The sequence below is a fragment of the Sebastes umbrosus genome, chromosome 10, assembly GCF_015220745.1.
Source record: "Sebastes umbrosus isolate fSebUmb1 chromosome 10, fSebUmb1.pri, whole genome shotgun sequence".
NCBI classification, from domain to species: domain Eukaryota; kingdom Metazoa; phylum Chordata; class Actinopteri; order Perciformes; family Sebastidae; genus Sebastes; species Sebastes umbrosus.
Window position 1 is genome coordinate 4,904,281 of NC_051278.1, and position 24,900 is coordinate 4,929,180.

Genomic DNA, 24,900 nt, shown 5'->3' on the forward strand with positions numbered 1-24,900 from the left:
GAAATTAAACAGAGGAGTAAATAAATAAGGGAATATATACAATGATAAATAAATAAAGAAACAAATTAAAACAAATATCAATTTGTCACATTTTATCAATTAATTAATGGTTACATTTATTTTTAATATTATTTTTTCCACATTTAATAACATTTAATTATTGAGTCATTTATTTATTTATCTTTTTTGGCAGGTTCTGTCCTCCATATATGACCTCCTGATGCTAAACTACAGAATAATAGTCCACAGCCATGTTAGCGCCCCTCGGTGGCTGTGACCAGAACAAGAAGCCTTTACAGATATCAGCCAGTGGAGGAAGAAGTACTCCCATATTTTACTGCAGTAAAAGTACTATTACCACAGTGTAAAAGTACTCTTTACATGTAAAAGTACTGCATTCAAAATGTTTAAAAGTACAGAAGTATTGGCATCAATATGTACTGTAGGTACTGTAAATGTAGTGTCGTATCTTAGTATCTTAGTGAAATAATTATTTTCTATCAGCCTGAAAATTTTAAACCCTTTTCTTTCAACGTCCTGTAGTTATTATTATATTATTATATTAGTTGAGATATTTGGGAATTATTTAAGCTATGTACTAAAGGTAAATAGTTCAGTTATGCTGGATATAATGAACATTAAGTTAATTATTGAAGTTATAGAAAAGGGTTAGGACCATAGAACTTCAGACATGTAATATGGATTTATTTAGTTTATTATTCTTGTTTATTCTTACATGTTTGAAATAAAATCTAAATATAACCAAAGCTCAGAGAAACATTCACGTCTGTTTATTGCAGATTTTGTACCAAACACACATAAAAACAGGAAGTCCTTCATCGTGAAAACAATCAAACAGAGTAAATCATCATGAGGTCAGAGACATGAACCCAGTGTCTTTGTTTACTGGTTGAACTGGGAGAGTGTGAGATGATCGACAATACGACTGTGTGACATCTGATTCTAATTAACGATTCTTTACTGTGTTTTCACAGAGCGACCGTTTTAAATAAACGATCCTCCAAATATGTTAGAGTCATAAATGATGTTATAAACGTCTGTCAGTAAAATCTGTAAAAAAAACGGTTCATATTTTTGGCACAAACATTCAATATCAGTACAAATAATGAACAGATTCAAAATAAAGACATGCTGCTATAATCCCCCTTTATGAACCAGATCGGCCGAATACTACGACGGCGTATCAGCGACACTGTAGGTAAAAATATATATATTACAGAGCCAGAGGAGGAGGGTAATATTCAGAGGAAAAACTCTGAATTTATGAAATTAAAGTCACAAATTTACTAGAAAAATACTTGTAAATTTACAAGAAAAACTCAGATATTCTGTGAGATTAAAGTCGTAAATTTACAAGAAAAACTCAGATATTCTGTTGGATTAAAGTCGTAAATTTAAGAGAATAAAACTTGTAAATTTACGCAACTTGTGATTTTTGTGAAACATGCATTCATCTTAAAGGAGCAGTGTTTAGAATCTGGTGACATCTAGCAATACATTTGCGGATTGTAAACAACTGAAACTTTGGTTTGTCCGTTCTGGACTACTGTAGAAACATGACGGACTCTGTGAAGAGGACCCGCTCCCTATGTAGATACGAAGGACTCATTATTAGCTAACAAAAACACAATGATTCTGATTTTCAGCTGATTATACACTAATGAAAACATAGTTATGAATATTATTTTACATTCCTGCCAATAGATCCCCCTAAATGCTTTAAAGTAAAAGTACAAAAGTATTATCATCAAAATGTACTTAGAAAATACTCCTTATTCAAAGTGACCCTACTCAGTGTTCTATATATATTATTAGAATATTATTATTGATGCATTTATGTAAGCAGCATTTTAATGTTGTCCAGGTAGAACTAATTATAACTATTTTATATCCTTAAATGTAGTTTAATTTATAAGAAAGCATCATATCTTTTAAACTGATCACATGTTTAACACGTTAAATCTTCACCTGAAAAGTAACTAAAGCTGTCAGTTAAATAAATGTAAAGAAGTAAAGTAGCAGAAAATGGAAATACTCAAGTACCTCAAAATTACAGTACTACCGAGTACTTTCCACGGCTGCCTTTGAGGTTGAGTGTTTCCATGAGGTCACTTTGTTCAGAGCTTAAATATGAAAACAGTCGGAGGAGCAGCAGAGCATCTGATTGGACGGTCACACATGATGTCATACTGATGTCATGTGTGTGGGTACTGTATGAGGTCACCTTGAGAAGTCCAGGATCTCCTCAGGACATTCAGGATCTTTGTGAGGTTTTTCACAATAAAAGCTTCAGTGTCTCTTCAGGGACTCGATGTAATGAAAAGTTGCTCCCAGAGCCCAACTGGTTTCCACCTGGTTGATCGTCCTCGCCAGCTGCAACGCACAAACACACACACAGAAGATGGGTTAGACCCTGATTAAACACACTATGGTCCGGACTCTGGGTCCAGACTCCATCCAAAAAATTTCCAAAAATACTTGTTAAATTTGTCCAAAAAATATTGGTAATATATGTGAAAACTTTCCCAAAAATGTTAGTAAAATATGTGAAAAATGTCTGAAAATTATTAGAAACATATTTGTGAAAAATAGTAAAATATGTGAAAAATATCCTAAAAATATAATTAGTGAAAAATATTAGTAAAATATATTAAAAATATTAGTAAAATATGTAGAAAAATGTCCTAAAAATATGAGTAAAATATTTGTGAAAAATATTTGTAAAATATGTCCAAAAAATACTGCTAATATATTGTGAAAAGAAAAATCCCCAAAATCTGACTAAAATCAGTTAAAAAACATCAGAAAAATATTAGAGAAAAATATTAGTAAAATATCTCAGAAAAAAAGTAAAATATTTGAAAAAGTGCAAAAAATAATACTACATTATGTGGAAAATGTCTGAAAAAATAGTAAAATATGTGAAAATGTCTTTAAAATATTAGGAAAATATGTAAAAAAAAAAAAAAGAGTAAAACATTTGAAAAGATCCAAAAAATAATAGTGAAATATATAAAAAATGTCATAAAAATATTAGTAAAATTTGTAAAAAAAAAATGTCATAAAAATATGTGAAAAATAATAATAAAATACGTGAAAAATATTTGTGAAAAATATTAGTAAAATATTAGTGAAAAAATCTCAGTAAAATATGTGGAAAAAGACTCTGAGTCCAGACTCTGTGTTGGTCCAGACTCTGTGGTGTTCCTCACCTTGAATTGTTTGTCTGGGGGGAATCCAAGCTCCTGCAGCAGGACTGAGATGTAGACCAGGTCCAGACAGAGGAAGGGACTCTGCAGAGAACTAAGGGGCCGACCGCTGCACACTGAGACAACATCACATGTTGATCTATTAGTAAAATACGTCTGAAAAATTTGTGAAAAATATCCCAAAAATATTAGTAAAATATGTGAAAAATATGTAAAATATGTCTGAAAAATATTTGAAAAATGACAAAAATATTAGTAAAATATGTGAAAAATGTCCGAAAAATATTTGTAAATTATGTGAAATATGATTGAAAAATATGTGAAAAATGTCCCAAAAATATTTGTAAAATATGTGAAAAATATAACAAACATAGTGTAGTTGACCGTGTTGACCGCTGGATGGCGCCGTCTGCTCACCTCTTTTAGCTGCGCTGATGTAATCGGCCACTTGAATGGTTCCTCCCTTCTTCTCCTCTGAACACACAACACATCACATCTCTAACTCAGCTGTTCATGTTTAGTTCTGATGATTCAAACAGGAGACTTTCCTGAATACATCACAGATTATTATTATTATCATTATTAGCATTAGCTTCGTACCAATGACCCCGAGGTCGACGGCACGGTCGTAGTAGTAGGAGAAGGCGTAGAAGTCCACGTCTGCGGCCTCGGACACTTTCACCACCTTCCTGTACAGAACCTTCTCCACTTTGGTCAGACACGCCTCGTAGACCGGCTCCCCTGAAACACACACACACAAACACAGGGTTCCTACACGCTCCCACTGCATGATGGGTAACCAAAACAACCAATCAAATCACTCTATGGACCTCACCTGCCTTCTGTCCCTTCACAGTGTAGATGACGTCAGCGTGCTCCCAGCTGCCCGAGGACTCTGGAGCAAGGCAGGGGCTGACCAGCTCAGTGCTGCCCCCTACTGCTCACACACACACACACACACACACACACACACACATATATATAAAAACATGTGATTACTCAGCAAAAGAAACACAAAGTCATGAACTAGATGGTGTTTCTGTTATTTTGTCCACTCTCTGTACACAGACAGACAGACACACAGACAGACAGCAGAGTGGATCTGGGCTGCAGCTTCTTACAGCAGCTAAATCGCAGCAACAGCTGGCAGGCAAGGAATTAATCTTGCTGTGTTATTAAAAGATTAGATAATGGCTTATTTATCTCTGCGCGCGTGTGTGTGTGTGTGTGTGTGTGTGTGTGTGAGAGAGGGGGGTTATAAAAGGCAGAGATGAAAGCAAACTGAAAAACAAGAGTAAGAATAAAGGTACGTACGGGGTGAAGCGTCGACGCCTCCTAAGACGGCGAGTCGAGCCGACATCAGACCGAGACCCAGATAACTGCAGAGAGGATTTATCATTATCACTTATTTATTTATAAATCAATAACTCAATCAACAGAGAATTCATCTGAAACTATTTTGATTAACACTTAAATTACACACCAAAAGAAACCTAAAGTCAGAGTCATCATCTTTATCTCAGTTATTAAGAGGAGACACTCCAGGTTTAACTACTAGTTATCACCATGATGATGATATCACCATTCACCGGTTGATTACTGACACTAAGATAATATTTTTTTTGCATTAAAAGTTTTCTGAAAATGTTATGTTTAAATATGCACATGAGGCATTATCTAATGCTAACTTTTGGTTTTATTATTCGGATATTTCACATATTTTACTAATATTTTTTGGACATTTTTCACATATTTAACTAATATTTTTCGGATATTTTCACATAGTTTACTGATATTTTTCAGACATGTTCTACTAATATTTTTCAGGATATTTTTCACATATTTTAGTAATATATTACGGACATTTTTCACATATTTTACTAATATTTTGGGGATATTTTTCACATATTTTACAAATATTTTTCGGAGAGTTTTCACAAATATTTGATGGACATTTTTCACATATTTAACCAATATTTTTATAATATTCTTCGAACATTTTTCACATATTTTACTAATCATTTTTGGCCATTTTACACATATTTTACTAGTATTTTTTGGCAATATTTTATAAGTATTTTTTGGCAATATTTTACTATTATTTTCCAGCCATTTTTCACATATTTTACCAATATTTTTGGGACATATTTTACTAATATTTTTCGAACATTTTCCACATATTTTACTAATATTCCAAGACAGTTTACAAATATTTTTCTGTCAATTTTCACATTTTTACTAATATTTTTTAGACATTTTTCAAAAATATTTTTCGGACATATTTTACAAATAATTTTTGGACATTCTTCACATATTTTATTAATAATATTCAGGACTTATTCTACTAATGTTTTTCGGACATCTTACACATATTTTACTAATATGTTTCAGACATTTTTTTACAAATTTTACTTATATTTTTCAGACATTTTATCACATATTTTACTATATTACCCCCTCAGTAGAAATCTACAGACACAAATAAACAAAGTAGTAAAATAAATGTTTTTTTTCAGTAGTCTGAAAGAAGACCACTTATGGAAGCTATATAGCCCAAAATCTGTAAACTGACCAGTGCATGAAAAACAATGTTTTTTGCGTGTGTTTGTGTGTGTGTGTGTGTGTGTGTGTGTACCTGTGAGTGTAGACAGTGTGTGTGTTGTTGAACATCTGGAAGGATCTGATGTAGTCGATGGGTGACATCTGGATGGTTTTCTGCACACAAAAACAAAATCATGAGTCTTTGAGCTGATTTAATTATTAATTATTAGTAATTTCTTACTAAATAAAATGTCTGAAAAAAAGGTAAAAAAAAAAAAAGTCAGTAAAATTTTGAGTTGGGGTGAATGAAACGTCTCGCTGTGCAACAGGAGAATGTTTTTTTTCCATCACTCTCTACACGCCAAATACAGCTGACATCTCATTGGTTGAGCTGTGAAAGGTCAGCGCCAATTGAGTTGAAATAATTCAACTTTGCAGCGTTCGACAATTTTATATGGTGTGCCACACCAAGGGTCCTAGTTGGGTGCCAACGCTCTCCCCCATAAGAAAACAATGGTAGAGAGAACCTCACCTCGTCCTGAGGGCTGAAGGTGATCTGAGTCGACCCACCCCCCAAATCCAACATCCCCACTGTGGACGAGTCAGTACTGTGAAGATCACCTGGGGGGGGGGGGGGGGAGATTATGAGAAACAGAGAGCTGCAGTATAATCCAATAACAGGTAATCACTATTGTGGTCCACATTAATCTGGTTACACACAACATTAATCTTACAACCACTCTTGCATGAGAACACACCAACTCTTCCTCTTCCTGTTAGTGTATACTGTACGTGTGTGTACGTGTGTGTACGTGTGTGTGTGCGTTTGTGTTTGTGTTTGTGTGCGTGTGTGTGTGTGTGTGTGTGTGTGTGCTCTCACCAGTGAGGAAGTTGACGGTGATCCAGGCAGAAATCCCTGAACGGAGAAAACAGAGTTTAATCAACAATATTTAAATTCAAAGATGCTTCATATTTTATATTTCAACTAGGGCTGTCAAAGTAAACGTGATAATAACATGTTAGCGCTAGTTTTTATCTCTGTTAGAAGAGTTATTATTGAAGGAAAGAAGAACATCAATATAAAAGCTGAACGTTACTCGACATTTATCAATTTTCTAATCGATTAATCAGTAATTTAGAGTTCATGAGACTGTGTCCTCCTCCTGTATACACAGAGGAGACGTTTGATAAAGTTAATAATTTAAACATGAATAGTGAAAAGATCTAAAGAGAGATCTGCTTATTGAGGTCAACTCAAAGACAACATTAGTGTCAGTCACTCAGCTACGTGCATTAGAGCCTTTTACCAGCGACCTCTGACCCCGCCCGCATGCAGCCGCGGATGATTAAAGGGCTTCATAGAAACTGTATCATACGAGCTTTAACATTAAACTCTAAGAAGCAATTCTCCAAACAAAACAAACAAGAGCGAACGCCGGAGAGAGACTCGGCTTTAGGTCAGGAAGCTAAACACCGGCACTTAGCACCCCGCCGCCCCCTGCATTAACAATAAGTCGCCTCCATTCGGGGCGCTCGGAGGGTAATCTCAGCGAGGGATGAGCAGCATCCAGGCCAAGAACGGCAGACTGTGGCAGCCGTAATAAGGCTGATGGAAGCCGCTCGGACTCCTGAAAGGGAGCAGGAATCTGTCCATTAGAGGAAAAGTGGAGCGGGATAAGAAGTTAATTCAGTAATCATTAAAAGACATTTATGGGCGTAACGAGCTGATCCCACTCAGAGGGAAGGAGAAAACATTTCAGCCTCAGGAATAAACGGGGAGATAATCGTCCTCCCTCCCTCCCCTCTTCAAGATTAAGTGGGACATTATCCCACACGGCCATAATTGCTTGTATGAACTACTTTAAAAAGGATTGGATTATAAGTGGGCGAGCTTTGTGTCCATACAGAGCGAGCATTTAAAGCACAGAACCAACATTCCTATATATATATATCTTCTGTCCTCTGTGCATTGTGATGGCACAGAAGAAGAAGAAAGGTCAACCAGGAGGCAACATCTGGCAGCTGAGGGGTTCCCATCTGGATCCATATAATAATAATAATAATATCAATAAGTTCATAAAGGAAGCAGGAATCAAACTACTAACATCAGTCTGATGAACACAGCCACATAGTGTCAGTAACCCTGTAACACTAAACACCCACTGTACCTGGAAATTATAGTTTTTACAGTTTAAATACACCGTTTTCAACATGTGAATATCATCACTGTTGTATCTACTATACAGGTCATTTCCACCTACCTCAGGTATATAAAGCAACTCTTCGAAGTCTGCATCATTTCACCATTGGCTGACTGTCTACAAATGTCAGTTTTTAATAAATATACATACACTGAACAAAACTATAAACGCAGCAATTTGTTTTTCACTACTTTTTTTACATATTTTACTAATAATTTCTGACATTTTTTATATATATTTTTGGAACTTTTTTACACAATTTTTCGACATGTTTTGGATATGTTTCACACAATTTTCATAAATTTTTCAGGACTTTTTTCACATATTTTTGGATATTTTTAAAAATATTTTTCTGAAATTTTTAGGATATTTTTCACAAGTTTTTCACTATTTTTTTCATATACATTACTAATAATTTTCACATATTTTTGAGATATTTTTCAACATATTTTTCCGACATTTTGGAATATTTTTCACGTGTTTTTTGGAATAATTTCACTACTTTTTTCACATACTTTACTAATAATTTTAACATATTTTTCTGATATTGTTTGGATATTTTGGGAAATATTTTCACTACTTTTTTCACATATTTTACTAATAATTTTCAGGCATTTTTAATATATTTTTGGGATATTTTTTAACATTTGTTTTTCGCCATTTTTGGGGATATTTTTCACATAATTTGGGAATTTTTTTCACAAATTTGTTCACATATTTTACTAATATTTCTTTGATATTTTCCAGATATTTTTCAGACATTTTTCACTAATTCTAATCCTCCATATTGTTTAATCCTCCATATTGGCGGTTTTCGTTGGGGAAATCAGAGTGGGACCTCTGAGGAGGAGGAACAGAAGGAGGAGGAGGAGAATCATGCGAGCGGCTTCACGGATTAAACAAATGAAACGATGAGGAGATGTAGAGACGCACAAAGTCTCTATAATCTAATAAACTTATAAAGAGATGAGGATCATGTTCAGTATGAGACCGTATGAGAGGTCACAGGAAACTCTTACAGGAACATTCAGCTGTTTTTACACAGTGGTTACATTAATTAATATTAATACATTAATGCTGATCAGCTTTGAAATACCAACGTTTTTAATTTTATATGATCTACTTTAATACTGTTCTATGTTTCTGTCTCTTCAGGTTACATTAAAGCTACACTAACTGATTTTATGGTGGTTTTATGTTAAACTTGTAGAAAGACGTGATGATTCATCAGGAGACTTTGTGTTTGTGTCACCTGAAGAATCTGAGTCCAATATTCTCTCTGTTTTTGGTCTCCACCACCTTCTGAGGGAAATATCTGTCTTTTCAGCTGCTAAATACTTCACTATGTTAACCAGCAGGTAGTGAACAGAGTACCTGAGCAGGTAGTATACAGAGTACCTGAGCGGGTAGTGAACATGAGCAGGTAGTGAACAGTGTACCTGAGCAGGCAGTGAACAGAGTACCTGAGCAGGTAGTATACAGAGTACCTGAGCAGGTAGTGAACATGAGCAGGTAGTGAACAGTGTACCTGAGCAAGGATTGAGAGTACCTGAGCAGGTAGTGAACATGAGCAGGTAGTGAATAGAGAACCTGAGCAGGTAGTGAACAGAGTACCTGAGCAGGTAGTATACAGAGTACCTGAGCAGGTAGTGAACAGTGTACCTGAGCAGGTAGTAAACAGAGTACCTGAGCAGGTAGTGAACAGAGTACCTGAGCAGGTAGTATACAGAGTACCTGGGCAGGTAGTGAACAGAGTACCGGAGCAGGAAGTGAACAGAGTACCTGAGCAGGTAGTGAACAGAGTACCTGAGCAGGTAGTGAACAGAGTACCTGAGCAGGTAGTGAACAAAGTACCTGAGCACGCAGTGTACAGAGTACATGAGCACGTAGTGAACAGAGTACCTGAGCAGGTAGTGTACAGAGTACCTGAGCAGGTAGTGAACAGAGTACCTGAACACGTAGTGAACAGAGTACCTGAACACGTAGTGAACAGAGTACCTGAGCAGGTAGTGAACAGAGTACCTGAGCAGGTAGTGAACAGAGTACCTGAGCAGGAAGTGAACAGAGCACCTGAGCAGGTAGTATACCGAGTACCTGAGCAGGTAGTGAACAGAGTACCTGACCTGAGCAGATAGTGAACAGAGTACCTGACCTGAGCAAGTAGTGAACAGAGTACGTGAGCAGGGAGTGAACAGAGTACCTGAGCAGGTAGTGAACAGAGCACCTGAGCAGGTAGTATACCGAGTACCTGAGCAGGTAGTGAACAGAGTGCCTGAGCAGGTAGTGAACAGAGCACCTGAGCAGGTAGTAAACAGAGTACCTGAGCAGGTAGTGAACAGCGTCAACACACCACACATTATATATGTTATTATATAAACATACTTTATAGACGGTTTAAGGACTTCGTACCTTCATCGGTGCCGTCCATGATGGACACACTGTCGTCTCTGGACAGAAACGGAGACTCCAGAAACAGCGTCCTCACCTGGACACAAAGGGAAGCACAGAGTAAACGCATTAACTGGCTGATTGTTAATTAATAAACCTAAACACCAAACCTCTCTCTCTGGGAACTTTAAGACTGAAAATAAAGTGAGACTTTGAGGTGGTACAAACATGTGGAGGGTCCTCAAACATCCTGCAATTCAAACATTTGTTTATATCTGCTATTTTACATTATTAGTGTCATTAGCAAATTATTACTAATGGCTGTGTTTTTGTGTGTGTGTTTTTTTTCACTCTTACAGGAACAGTTCAACATTTAGTGAAACACTCTTCTTCTTTTATATAACTAACTGTAACTATAATATACTGTATATAATAATATATAATAACTATAACTATATATTATATATAACACACTAAAAAGTGAAAACAAAACAAAACAAAGACTTTTTGTGACTGATTTCAAACAATATATATAAAACTTACAGAAAGTGGTCATAATAAGTTGTTTATTGTATACTTTACATATATATTACTAATCATTTTCAGACTTTTTTCACATATTTTTCTGACATATTTTTAATATATTTTGCACATTTTTTAATTTATTTTTCTGATATGTTTCACATATTTTTGGGAATTATTTAACACATTTGACCAATACTTTTCTGATAATTTTCGGAAATTTTTCCACTTCTTCTTCACGATAAAGAACCACAAAGACATGCGGTGCATTACATATCTCTGTGTTAATGTGTTATTATATTTTAATATAATCATATTTATATCCCCTCTCTGTGTAATCAGCTCTGTGTTTGGCTGATTCAAGACCAGTCTGATAATAAGAGCAAAGCTTCAGATTAAATCACATTCTGGCTCACTGCTGTAGTCCTGTTATTACTGATTACTTAAAAGCTTTAATAGACTTTCTCTTTTTTGGACATCACGATGATGAAGAGCCTCCTCCTCCTCTTCATCATCAGCATTAGCTTCCTGTGAGGATATTAGCTAAAGCAACTCTACTACTTGCATAATGCAGCAGAGCAGCTGAATGTGATGGAGAACACCAGCAGATTATTGATTATTATACACGGATGTTTAAGTGATTGATCACCTTCAGGACGGATGTTTGATTTGATCTTTAACATGTTGCTGTAAAAAAACTGCTGTGTTCAGTTAAAAATACTGTCCCCATCACCCTGCTGCCAGTTTGGATCAGGTCTGGGACTGTCCTCGGCCCCTTTAGGATCGGGGGATGTTTTATTTTCTAAGTCGATCCATGCACATCAGGTTCAGGTTCAACAGGTCTGTGTCGGATCGGAAGACCTCCTCAGACAATAAACTGTGAATAAACTGGATTGCGAGTCTCACCGTGTCCAGCAGGTGTTTGGCCTTCTCTCCAGGCAGCAGGCGCAGGCCCGCCGTGGCCTTCAGGACCACGGGGGTGATGGTCCACATGGAGGATGGGATGCTGGACTTGGCCACCTCCAGGAGCTCTGTGATTCCTGATGTACACTGGACACACGGGAGGAGACAGACAGGAGGTCAGCTACAGCGAGGTGCCCTTTAGTGTATATTAGCCTCCATGTAGTCAAAGCATCTCCATTAACATCTGTGATCTGTGATCAGCTCCTGTCTTAGTGTCACCGTACAGACAACTATCACTGGATTACTGTGAGACTGAAGAAAACTGCTTTTCTCTTTGATTTCTAAGTGGGTTTCTGGACGTTTATTGTGATGACATCAGAGATGATGAAGTCACTCTGAATGATATCAACATGTGTTTCCTGTTTCACCGAATTGTGACTCCATCTTTGACTCAAATTCACCTCCTTCAGTATCTTTGCCTCCCTTCAACTCTCTCAGAGACATTCAGTTTACCGTGATAGAAGAAAAACAGAATGTTATGTGTTAAGTTTGACAGACATAATTTGCATATACATTTTATATATTAATTCTATGTATATTTTGTAGTTTTGTCATCATTAGCACATTCAAGTTTCTAGTTTAATCCAAACTGTCTCCTCTGATATTTTGCTGACATTTCTCATTTATATTCTTCACATATTTTACTAATAATCTTAGGACATTTTTGGGATAATTTTCAGATATTTTTCACATATTTTCTGCACATTTTTCACATATTTTTGGGATATTTTCCAATAACTTTCAGATATTTTTCACATATTTCTCAAACTAATTTCACATATTTTTAGGACATTTTCCAATAATTTCCCTGATATTTTTCACAAATTTTACTAATAATTTTCTGACATTTTTCACATATTTTTCAGATTTTTTACATTAATCTCTCTGATATTATTCACATATCTTTAGGATATTTTCCACTTGTTTTTCTGATTTGTTTCGCACATTTTGACATATTTTTAGGATATTTTCCAATAATTTTTCACATATTTTACTACTCATTTTCAGAAAATTTTCAAAACGTTTTTTTGCAAAATTTCGGGATATTTCACACCTATTCTTTGGACATTTTTGTCATATTTTTTTTACAGAAAACCAGAAAATGTTGACATGTTAGAAGTTGGAGCTCTTCAACTTTTGCCATTGTTGCTAAAAAAATGACTTGATCATCACAATTGTTGCGGATCAATTTTCTGGCGATCGACTAATTGATTATTGAACTAACCGTTTCAGCTCTACAGCATTCGTATAGCTGCTAATTTATCTCATTCAGTTCAGAAATGGAATTCACTGGTGGACAGTCCGTCTTTTGTTGTACCCAAAATTCATTTCATTTAGCAAGTAAATACCATCAAGTAGTAAAACCGACCTTCTCTGGCTCATCAGCGTACGCAGACAGTCCAGGTTTGATGGCTCTGAAAGTCTCGTGGGCCAGTTTGGGAGCTTCTGCAGGAAACATGACATAAAACACACATCTATAAGCTTCACCATAAAGAGATATTAAAGGGCTCGGTTTGTGTCTGAAATGATGAAAGAAAGGCAATAAGTCCTGATGCCTCAGTGTTTTACAACCACATTTAATTTAACTGGCTGACCCTGGACCTGCGCCTACATTTGAGCTGTCATTAAGCTCTTAATGACAATCCCAGTCTGTATAACTAACAGGTGCTTCCATTAGTCCGGTTAGCTCTGATGCTAACAAAGGAGCCAAAACAGCACTCAGCCTGTGTGATTTAGCTTAGCAGTTAAATGCGATAACGAAGGCATTTGGCCGAGCTCCGCAGGAAACTTTCTCTAAGCCTAATAAACCAAAAACCTCTAAAACGCACTAATGAGTTTGTGTCCATTTTGACTCTGGCAGCAGCTCCACAGCAGAGCAGGACTTACAGCTGAAAGCTCCTCTTGTCTGCTGGGATTCACAGCTGGTAATTAATGTTTGGATTTTAAATACACTAAAAGCAGTTCAGTGAGGCCTGCTCTATAAACCTTTACAATTTAATCTGAAAGGATCCATATGAATCCATTTAGCATCGACTACAGAGGTTTAACCTCCAAATATCCTGTTTCATATCAGCCTCTGTTCACAATATTAGTATCTGATCCAAATATTAGTAAGTCAGCTCCCAAAACATAAAGAAACCCCCCCCAAAAAACTTTAAAAACAAAAGTTCAGAAAACTTCAGGAGAGGAGAACTACAAGTCCCAGAAAGCATTGCTACATTCAGTACTGTGCTCTGATCTACACTGCATACTTAGGTTACAACACATAATTAAATTGGCAGATATTTGAATGGAGTTTGGTGTGGAATCACAACAGCAACAGGACATTCAAATAGGCATTAATTAAGGAATTAAAGAAAATACACCAATATTCCTCATCAATTTTCATGCAAGCTGATAATAAATTGGCAGATATTTGAATGGAGTTTGGCATGGAATCATATTAGTTGCTCTGTTTACTGCAACAGGACATTAAAATATTCACTTGAATTATTTCAATTTGGGTTAAAACAGCTGCATCTTGGGCTTCACTTTGCCTATTGGATGAATTAAAGAAGATATGCCAATATTAATACAATATCCCACTACTGTACCATTGTTCTCGATCTGGAACTTGAAGACATGGATTCTGGTCCCAGTGCTCCCAGCGTCAAACATGATGCCATACTGGAAGCTCCGTCCAGCAGAGGCGGGCCTATCGTCTGTGAGCTGGTCCGAGCCGGGCTGGTAGTAGGGAGGTAGTCTGGGCTTTGTGGCGGAGTAGTGACGCTTCACAAACATCAGGTAGGCGAGCAGGCAGCCCACAAAGAGGAACACTCCGGCCAACTTTGGTCTCTTCATCACGACTCATTCTGTGTGGAGCTACAAGAGCTGCATCCTGAGAGTCTGCTGGAGGAATCAAAGAAAATACTTGGTTTGCTGAAAATACGACCTATTCAAATTAAATCTGTTTGGTGTTTTGTGTGTAAATGCAAGTTGCTCTGATTATTAAGGAGCTGCGACTACTGCATCATACATACTCTACATATATTCACACGAGGTGTTTCAAGGAGGAGGGAACAACTTGGATTCTTTGAATTCTTGAAAGCTAGTTAGTAGCTGGAAAAATCTGAGAAACCTGAAAACAGCAACCAGTTAGCAGCTAGCCATTTCTGTCATTAAAACTATTTCCTGGAAAAGTTTTTTAACTGATAAAATTGGATAAAAATAAGAACAGAATACATGATATTAAATTGGCAGATATTTGAATGGAGTTTGGCATGGAATCATAATAAGTTGCTCTGTTTAGTCACTAAACTTTAGTAAGTAGCTACTATTATAACAGGATATTAACTCACTCACTTTTGTTTCAAAACGTCCATTAGATATCTATATGTCTCTCAGAGAATTGATTTCAAAATACTGCTGCTGTTTATTAAAGCACTAAATGGTTTATGGCCAAAATACATTTCTGATCTTCTGCTATGTTCTGAACCATCCAGACCTCTCAGGTCATCTGGATCAGGTCTGCTTAGAGTCCTCAGAGTCACAACTAAACATGCAGAAGCAGCGTTCAGTTTTTATGCACCAAATATTTGGAACAAGCTCCCAGAAACCTGCAGGATCAACTCCAACTCTGAGTTCTTTTTAAATCAAAGCTTAAAACGTTCCTGATAATGATCTTATACTGCACTGGAGATTTTAATCTTGTGTGTTATATTCTATTTCAGCTTCTATCCTAGTTTTTATTTTTAGCTTGATTTATTTTCTAATCTTTAATGTTTTTATAACTGTTTTAATTATGTCTTAATGTTCTTCTGCACGTTATCGCAATGTTCTTGAATGTTTATGTAAAGCACTTTGAATTGCCCTGCTGCTGAAATGTGCTCTACAAATAAAGCTGCCTTGCCTTGCCTTGCCTATGCCACTGGCATCAGATAGCTGTTTTTAAGTTGTCTATGTACATTTTATTGGTCCCTATTAAATAAACCATGAATTAATCTTTTTGATAATGTTTTTTGTATTTTCTGAATATCTTTCTAAAGCATGGGATAGAAGGAGGTAACATACAATAGATAAATTCCTGACTGTTTTTGTCATGATTGGATTTGTGTGTGTGTCTTGTGCCTTGCAAGAAATTCTTTATATAATAATAAATAACCATTTTTATTAAGTAATTGGCCAACTGTCAGTATTCCATTATTAAACCATGTGCAATAGAATATAGTCCTATTGTTTTTATATCGAATGTCTTTATTTTTTCATATGAATGATGTTAGAAAGTGAACATTTTGACAGCACTACTAATTTAAATCAAAGCTTCAAACTTTCCTGTTTGCTGCTGCCTTTTATTAAACCAGATAATGATCTTATATACTGCACTAGAGCCTTTACTCTTGTGTGTTATATTCTATTTTAGCTTCTATCCCAGCTTTTATTTTCTAATCTTTAATGTTTTTATGTTTTTTTTTAAGGTTTTAATTATGTCTTAATGTCCTTGAATGTTCATGTAAAGCACTTTGAATTGCCCTGTTGCTGAAATGTGCTCCACACATAAAGCTGCCCTGTCTTGATATCGTGAAAGTTGTTTAAAGGACATTTAAAGGTTAGCATGTTAGCATGAGGAGCTAACTAGCAGCATGCTAACAGTTAGCTAGCTGAAGGTTAGCATGTTAGCATGAGGAGCTAACTAGCAGCATGCTAACAGCTTTAACAGCTGGAGAAACAGGACAAACCGTGAGAACCGGGTGTTTACGTACCGAGCCGAACCCGTCAGCAGCTGCTCCGTTAAATAATCACTTCATTGTGTCTCTACTGCTGCTGAACTCTACTAAACTCTACTGGACTCTACTGACAACAACACGGCGCCGTCTGATGACGTCACTCTGAACGGAGCTGGTAACGTGGCTGAAAACACGAGAACAATAACACTTCTGTTTTACATTAAAGGTCTCATATTGTAAAAAAGTGAGATTTTCATGTCTTTTATATTATGAAGCAGGTTTAAGTGCTTTATAAATACTGTTAAACTATCAAAACGCTCAATATACGGAGAAACACACACAGCCCGTATTTAGAAATTGTGCGTTTGAAACAAGCCGTTATAGGATTTCTGTCCATTTGTGATGTCACAAATATACAATATATAGATCCTTTCAGGGTTTTAAACGTAAACATTCTAAATGTGTCCAAGTTTATTTCCTGTTGCAGTGTATGTGCATGTCATCAGCTGACAGGAAGTAAACATGGACCCAAGCTGTTGCCTAGCAACGCAATTCCGTTGCAATTCCGTTGAAATGCACTAAAATGGAGCGTTTCAGACAGAGAGGGTAAATACAGGTATATTCAGGCAGACATTATGAGGAAAATAAAGTTGTTTTTTTAACATTACAGCATGTAAACATGTTCTAGTAGAAATACAAAATACTAGTATGAACCTGAAAATGAGCATGATATGGGACCTTTAAAGTCTATTGAAAAAAATAATAACACATTTGTTTTATGATTCTTTTTTAATATACATATATGATTATTTTACTTGTTGGACACATTTTTGTATTATTTGTATATTATAATGTTATATTATTTTAGTAAGTCTGATGCCAAGAAAGTTATTGTAATATGGAAATAAAAAAAAAACAGAAAATACAAATTCTTTTCAGTTTTGGTGGCAATCCTTCAGATTTCTACGACGGAGTATTAGGGCCACATTGAGGGAAAAAAAAAAATCTGAAATTTCGAGAATAAAGTCATAATATTCCGAGAAAAAAAGTCATATTATGAGTGTAAAGTCATAAATTTAACAAATAACAAATAAGCAACAAATCTGAGGGTTTAAAAAACTCCTCCTCTTCCTCCTCCTCCTCCTCCTCCTCCTCCTCTCTTCCTCCTTCTTCCTCCTCCTCCTCTCTCCTCCTGTTGCTCCTCCTCCTCCTCTTCCTCCTCCTCCTCCTCCTCTCTTCCTCCTTCTTCCTCCTCCTCTTCTCTTCCTCCTTCTTCCTCCTCCTCCTCTCTCCTCCTCGTCCTGCTCCTCTTCCTGTCATGTGACCTGTAAGCAGCTCTTTATATGATCAGTTAATGGAGGTTAATGGTTGTGTAATCTTCATCACAGTGATGGAGGACAGAACATCCTCATCGTCGTCGTCGTCCTGCAGAGTCAGACACTTTTACGTTCAGACACTTTTACAACTTTGAACTGTTCATGTACATTTTCATTAACATTTGTATATTTTTATAGACCTCTTTGTCATTGTTCTTGAATTCTTTTTTTTTTACAAGAACTGGCAGCTTTAAACGTTGACTGAATGAGAAGTCAGACTGAATAAAAGACACCATGAATGTGGAGTAAATAATAAAGTCAATAAAGACCAACATGAATAGAGAGAACATGTAATAATTAGGGTTAATTTACTCTTAATGAGCCACTAATGAAGTTAAATTCTGCTAAATGTTAAATAGATAAATGAGTGTTGTTTGTTTGATCAGATACTTTCTGATATAAATGTGGAGATGAAGAGGAGGCTGAGCTGCAGGTCATGGGACTGATGTATCTGGGTCATGTGATCCCATCAGGAGGATTATTAGGGAATAATTTGAGGGATTTCTGGAGCTATAATTCAGTATGTTTGGATAATAATTGATAGAAGATTGTACTTTCATCTTGTAGGAGTTGAGCGTGGATTAGGAGACGCAGCGGGGACATCTGGACTGAGCTGCCTTATTTTCTGAGCCTTATTAGGCTGCTGCATCTTATTTATCTCTGATTATTATCATCATCTGCAGGCTGCAGCAGCTGCAGAGAGACGACACACTGGTCATCCTGTCACGGAGGGCTGCAGAAACACACCAACACAACCTGCTGGGAGACAGTTTCAATGGATTAACTGACATTTTAAAATGTGCAGAAGCTCCGTTGTACATGCACAAGTAAAATTAAACATCAAGAATAGCTCCACAACTACCAGGTCTATATGCATGATCTTGGTCTCTAACGATAGATAAGACCACAGAGAATTCATCCCCAGTGTCAGTAACATTGTGACTGTTACTATGCCTGAGTAAATTGTGATGAACCAAAGGAAAAATGTAAATTTTTATCCTTGATTAGACAGTGGATAACACCATTATAGCAATGATGCCATGCACAGAGATGCCACTGAATTCATTCAGCAACTCCTCGACTACAACTGTGCCAAAGCAGATAGAAATAACACAAAGCACATAGAGTCTACAAAGGTTTTAGTAAGGATAGGACCAGGCGGACTCTCCATTTGGCCACTTGGATACCCAAAGTGTACCTCTTGAAAGGTAATCTGGCTATAAAATACTACTGATATCCACTACAGGAGGCTATGTGCACACAATGGAGACTTTGGCCATGACATTTACCCTGTGCATCATCACATTCTACCATTGAGCACAGTATAAAATCAATAAAAAAAGTATCAAAAAGTATGATCAAGTAAAACTTAGATAATAACAAATAAGATCAATAATGATGTCAATAAGATAACAAAAAATAATCAAAAAAAACAAGTATGTATGTATGTACACTTCTGTTGTGTAAACTGCTCAGAAACCCCATTATTGTCAATCTACTTAGTAAAGCCATCCATCCTCTGAATGCTCTAGGTCTCTAGTTTGTGGTTGTAAAGTTTCATGAGGCTGTGATTATCCTAGAGGTCACCACAAGTCATTTTATACAGTTAGGTCACGTTTAAAAAAATGGTCTCTCTACAATGAAACTACTGGCTAATATGGGAACTAACATTATCACACATGAATACAGTTGGGCTCATTGGATCCACAAGAGTCTCAGCTTTACAGTGATACCCAATTTATGTAATTCAAGACTGTTTAGGGACCCGAGTATGCAGAAATATTCAAACAAATCATTTTAGAATAGGAGAAAATAACACATTTATACTGCATGTGATTATCATAAAGTGGGCATGTCTGTAAAGGGGAGACTCGTGGGTACCCATAGAACCCATTTACATTCACATATCTGGAGGTCAGAGGTCAAGGGACCCCTTTGAAAATGGACATGCCAGTTTTTCCTTGCTAAAATTTAGCTAAAGTTTGAAGCGTTATTTAACCTCCTTCCCAACAAGCTAGTATGACATGGTTGGTACCGATGGATTCTTTAGGTTTTCTAGTTTCAAAACTGAACCTGCTGGAGACTCTGAACGGCAGTAAAGTTGGTCGGAATCGCGCGTCTTAGAGAGTTAATTAACAACAGCCGACAGATAATTATACCGAAAAAGGTCAATAATTTGAATTACTAACTCATAGTGCCATAATTTATTCTGCTGAATTACAATCTCGATACATTAATATGATGATTTAGTAAATTCTCATTTAAGAAAGAAATAAAGAGAATAAACCACCTGGATTATGAGAATATTTCTGATTTTTAACATTAACTGGATGGAAGCAGAAGCTTTTGGTGTTTGTCAGATTAACAGAAGAAATATTCTGAGTAATTGGGGTCATGATGACATTTTATAAAACCATCAGAGCTTCTAAAAACCAATAAAGGAGAGTGAATCCGCCGGCCGCTGGTCTATTTTCGTAGGAAAAAACAACGAGGACAAAAAGGAAAAGAAATGATGATTAATGTTATTGGATTATTTACATTGCCCTCAACATGATTGAGCCGCTGAAATGAAATTAAAATGTGTGTTGAATAGGATTTTCCAGGAAAGTCCTGTAAAAACCACGACGGTAATAAGGAATGACTAATTCTCCCAAAGTCGATTAAACACCATCTCATCCCGCAGGAAAACAGAACAAATAAGATCTGGATTAGACGACTGTGGCTACATTAAGAGGCAGATTAAAGGGTTTTTATCCATTATTTTCATTATTATTCAGCGTGTTCTTGTTCTGAGGGCTTAACTCTGCTGGTTAGTCCAGAAAACAAGCCATTAGTGACAGAAATAAACCTGCAGGACACTTTCAGCACTGAAGGAGGATTATTTCTTTAAAAACGTTCAAAAAAATTGTCAAAGAAACACAAAATTAAATAACAGTCACAGTTTTTCAGTGAGATGTTCACATCTTCTGTTTTGGTCGCAGTTTCATGCCTTGTCCACACAGGGATTTTTGTAGATGTGTTTTGACCTTTTGTCCACCAAACGGCGTCCTGGGTAGGTCACTAAAATCGGAGCTCTTGTAAAACAGAGTTTTTGGTTTGTGACGTCAGAGTGTTCGCCGTTATCTCCTTTGTGAGGCGTCATGTCGTGCAACAGCGCCATAAATACATCCATGAACGGCGGATGTGAAAGTAACTAGCTACCCTTACCAAAAAGAAGTTTATTCAAGTGTGCTATTAGTATACTTCTTTTATACTTAAAATAAGAGTATACTTTCACTTTACTTTTTATGTACTTATCAGAAATATACTTAACAAAAGTATACTTAAGTGCACTTGGCTCATACGGACAAGTTCACAGAAAAGTCTAAGTATACTTGGCTTACACTTGTACTTAATCTTTTGATCAAGATATACTTAAGAAAATAATAAGTTAGTATACGTATAAAAACTATTTAACTAGTACTGAATATACGTTAATGTGCACTCATAAACTATAAAGTGGACTACAAGTATATACAAGTATACAAAAAGTCTAAGTATACTTGGCTTATACTTGTACTTAATCTTTCGATCAAGATATATTTTTAATTATAAGTTAGTATACTTGCAGTATAAAAACTATTGAACTAGTAGTTTACTGTGAGTAAAGTTTACTTGCAAATATGTAAATTTGTAAATTTGCACATTTATAAATGTGTAAATTAAAATTAAGTGCCGCTATATGTTTTTATGCTGTTATTATTTTTTTTTATCACTTCTTTTATTTATTTATATGTTTATTTTTAATTTTAACTACAACGAGGGAATCCTGCCAAATTTCATTTATGACTATAGAGATCATTCTGCTCGTCGTGCAGCTGACTGACGCGTCCTCTGCGTCTTCAGTGAATAAAGTGACTTCCTGCTGTCCTCTGCGGCGTCCTCGTCCTCTCTATTTGTTTTCATTATAACAGGCCAATCCACTTTCCATTTACTAGCATGGCTCCTTCCTGGATGAGAGCTGAGGGGATGAGTGACTAAAACCACTTTGTTTCATTATATAATGTCGGAGCAGCAAATATAATAATATTAATGGGATAATTTAATGCAATTTTCTTTATTTGATGCACTCTGACTCTGACGGCTAATCTGAAGGCATTGTTTAAAATAGATTGAAAAATGAAAGAAGCCCAAACAGCTAATCCTCCACTGAGGTCAGCCAGACGGGTACTAACAGGTACATGTACTCAACTACTGGTATATTTACTCCACTACATTATAAAGAATGCAGCGTCTGCACACTGAATTATCCATTAATGCTCTGCTCTAATTCTTCTGTTGACCCTCAGAGTGCTGTTTCAGAAAGCTGTCTCTTATTGTGAAAACCAGAACGTCCAATATCAACTTCCTGTCGGCAGATGGTCAGCGCCATAGACATAAATTATATACATAGACATAGTATATACAAAGACACCGCACTTGACGCTTCAGGCTAACAGTTTCCCCCTGCTTCCAGTCTTTATGCTAAGCTAAGCTAATGTTCTGAGAGAGAAGGCCTCGTGTTGTTGGGTCTGTGATGATCAGTGTGAGTTAATGCAGATGTTGCGTGTGTTCAGCATCAGTCCAGATGTTGACAGCTGCAGTTTCTCCTCAATAAGCTCATATATAAGAGACAGAAAACAATTCATAGTGCAGCACTAAGCCCCCCCCCCCACACACACACGTATAGATGCTACAGACACACACTTCTCTTATTATAGACATATATAGACATATAGTAAACAACATCCACAGGCTGTTTACTGTCGTTCATCATCAGAGAGTCAGTCTGACATCCAAACACAGACCAGAATATAAATAATAATAATAATAATAATAATCTGTCCTGATTGGCTTATCGGGACAACAGGTGACAGTGATGTCATCCCCTCGGTTGCTCCCTGAAGTTAAAACTAGCTCAGTATTAATAATGTTATTTATCGTAACAGACGATTTTACTTTTAATACTTTTAGCACATGCTGATAATACTTGTGTACTTTTATTTAAGTATGATGTTAAATGCAGGACTTTAGTATTTGTACATAGTTCATTGGTACTTTTACTGCAGTAAAGGATCTGAATACTTCTTCCACCAACGTAATATTTATTTATGTGTTTCTGATATTTTCTCCACCTCACAATTTCATAACCAACAGCTATAAAATCACCGCCGAGTCTGATCCAACATTAACGGCACAATTATACTGTTATGATTAATATCATAATTCATATTTGATCATAGAATACAGATCAAATCCATTTTTACATTCTTAATTTTTGTGACAGGAGCTGCACATATTACATAATTATATGTTATTATAGATTATATTATATATGATTATCTTTATTGTATATTATAAAGTATCTGTTATCCATTATTTATTATTCATTATTTTCATTGTGTATTATATATTATTTATTATTTATTGCATATTATGTATTGTTCCTTGCTTATTTCTATAGTTTATTGTATATCATATATGGTATATTGTATATTATTTATTTATTATTTATTATTTATTTCTTTTTATTGTTTATTATATATTGTACATTATTTATTGTTTTTTTATATTTTATTGTATATTATACTATGGTATATTATTTAATATATATTGCATATTCTTTATTATTTATGTTTATGTTGTATATTTTATTGTATATTATAATATGGCATATTGTATATTATTTATAGCATATTATTTATGACTTGTTATTATTAATTATTTTGTATTATATATTGCACATTGCACATTATTATTTCTTCTCTTCCAGCTGTGTGTAAATGAACATTGCCTGCAGCTTGAGGAGAATGAAATCCTCAGAGTTTAATCATAATTTTTCTGCAGCGGGACAGAAAACATATTTCAGACATGATGTTTGAATACAGATTAATATGAAGTCAGATTATATTGTTAGATTACATATTGTTTTACAATCTGCTGCATGACGATTGGAGCGGTCGCAAAGCTTCAACTCAAACTTAATCAAATCAAAGCTCAACTTTTGCATCATTTCATGTCACTTAAAGGTCAAATTACACAAAGGATTCTGGGAAAAAAAGAGATAGATAGGAAAAAGGAAGTGACTACGCTTCACATCAGAGTGAAACATTTATCACTTAAACCAGAAAACACTGAGAAAACGTATTAATTTATTAACTTATAAAAGTTGTTGAAAGTATTATAAGAGTAATGTAACTAATTACTTTGACTGTTGTGTAATTAGTAATCTGATTACTTGATTACAATTATTAATATGTAACATTTCAGAAATGTTTCTGATTTCATCTTTTTATGTCTTTATAAAGCTTTAATAAACTGTTACTAATTCATGGTTAATAAATCATTTAATAATGCTTCATAGAGCAGTTCTTCTCTATTAATAAAAACATGTGTTTTACGTGTTTATATGTGTTTGTGATGCATCAATAAATAGTGTAATAAAGGTGTTAATGTTATAGATTTAATGAGTGGTCTCTGGTTCAGATGTCCTGCTGGACGTCAGCGACAACAACGACCCAGAAGTTGTCTCTTTTAATAGCCTTTATTAACCATTAATAAAACCATTAATAACACATTATAACTGCGTTATTATTATTATTATTATTATTATTATTATTATTGTTACTGCATCGGAAACTGGAATCAAAGTTTGTTCTGTAAACAGATGAGGTTTTATAAAAAAGTCCTAAATTCCCCTCAGCGCCTTCATCTCCTGATAACCTGTTAATTTTATTGTTTTTCACTCACATTACATGATTACTGAGCGACTCAAATCACTTAATGCATATTATTGAGGCCAGCCACTCGCCTCCTTTAGCCAAATGACTGTTGATATTTGCTTTTAATTTAAGCAATCCACTACAAGACTCATTAACATGCTACTAGATTAACTGCCTCCAAGCTGAGGTTATCCGCCTCTTAATGCCCTTTCCATGGAGATAATCCCTGCTAACTT

At 35.6% G+C, this 24,900-nt stretch overlaps 1 protein-coding gene across 2 annotated transcripts; it reads right to left on the reverse strand.

The window, feature by feature from the left end:
- Window positions 1–699: 699 nt before the first annotated feature.
- On the reverse strand, window positions 700–16,738 carry entpd6 (ectonucleoside triphosphate diphosphohydrolase 6). Of its 2 annotated transcripts, none has more exons than XM_037782157.1 (14): window positions 16,585–16,738; window positions 14,440–14,731; window positions 13,215–13,291; window positions 11,789–11,932; window positions 10,382–10,457; window positions 6,652–6,687; window positions 6,304–6,392; window positions 5,866–5,945; window positions 4,545–4,609; window positions 4,066–4,167; window positions 3,831–3,971; window positions 3,648–3,704; window positions 3,234–3,346; window positions 700–2,394 (listed from the first exon to the last, which is right to left on the reverse strand). In XM_037782157.1, the coding sequence occupies exons 2-14, from the start codon at window positions 14,684–14,686 to the stop codon at window positions 2,311–2,313; spliced, it is 1,311 nt and encodes a 436-aa protein (XP_037638085.1). In that variant the 5' UTR covers window positions 14,687–14,731; window positions 16,585–16,738; the 3' UTR covers window positions 700–2,310. The 2 variants fall into 2 exon arrangements, with proteins under 2 accessions (XP_037638085.1, XP_037638084.1); XM_037782156.1 differs by having other exon boundaries at window positions 14,440–14,734; window positions 16,585–16,723.
- Between the last annotated feature and the right edge of the window lie 8,162 nt (window positions 16,739–24,900).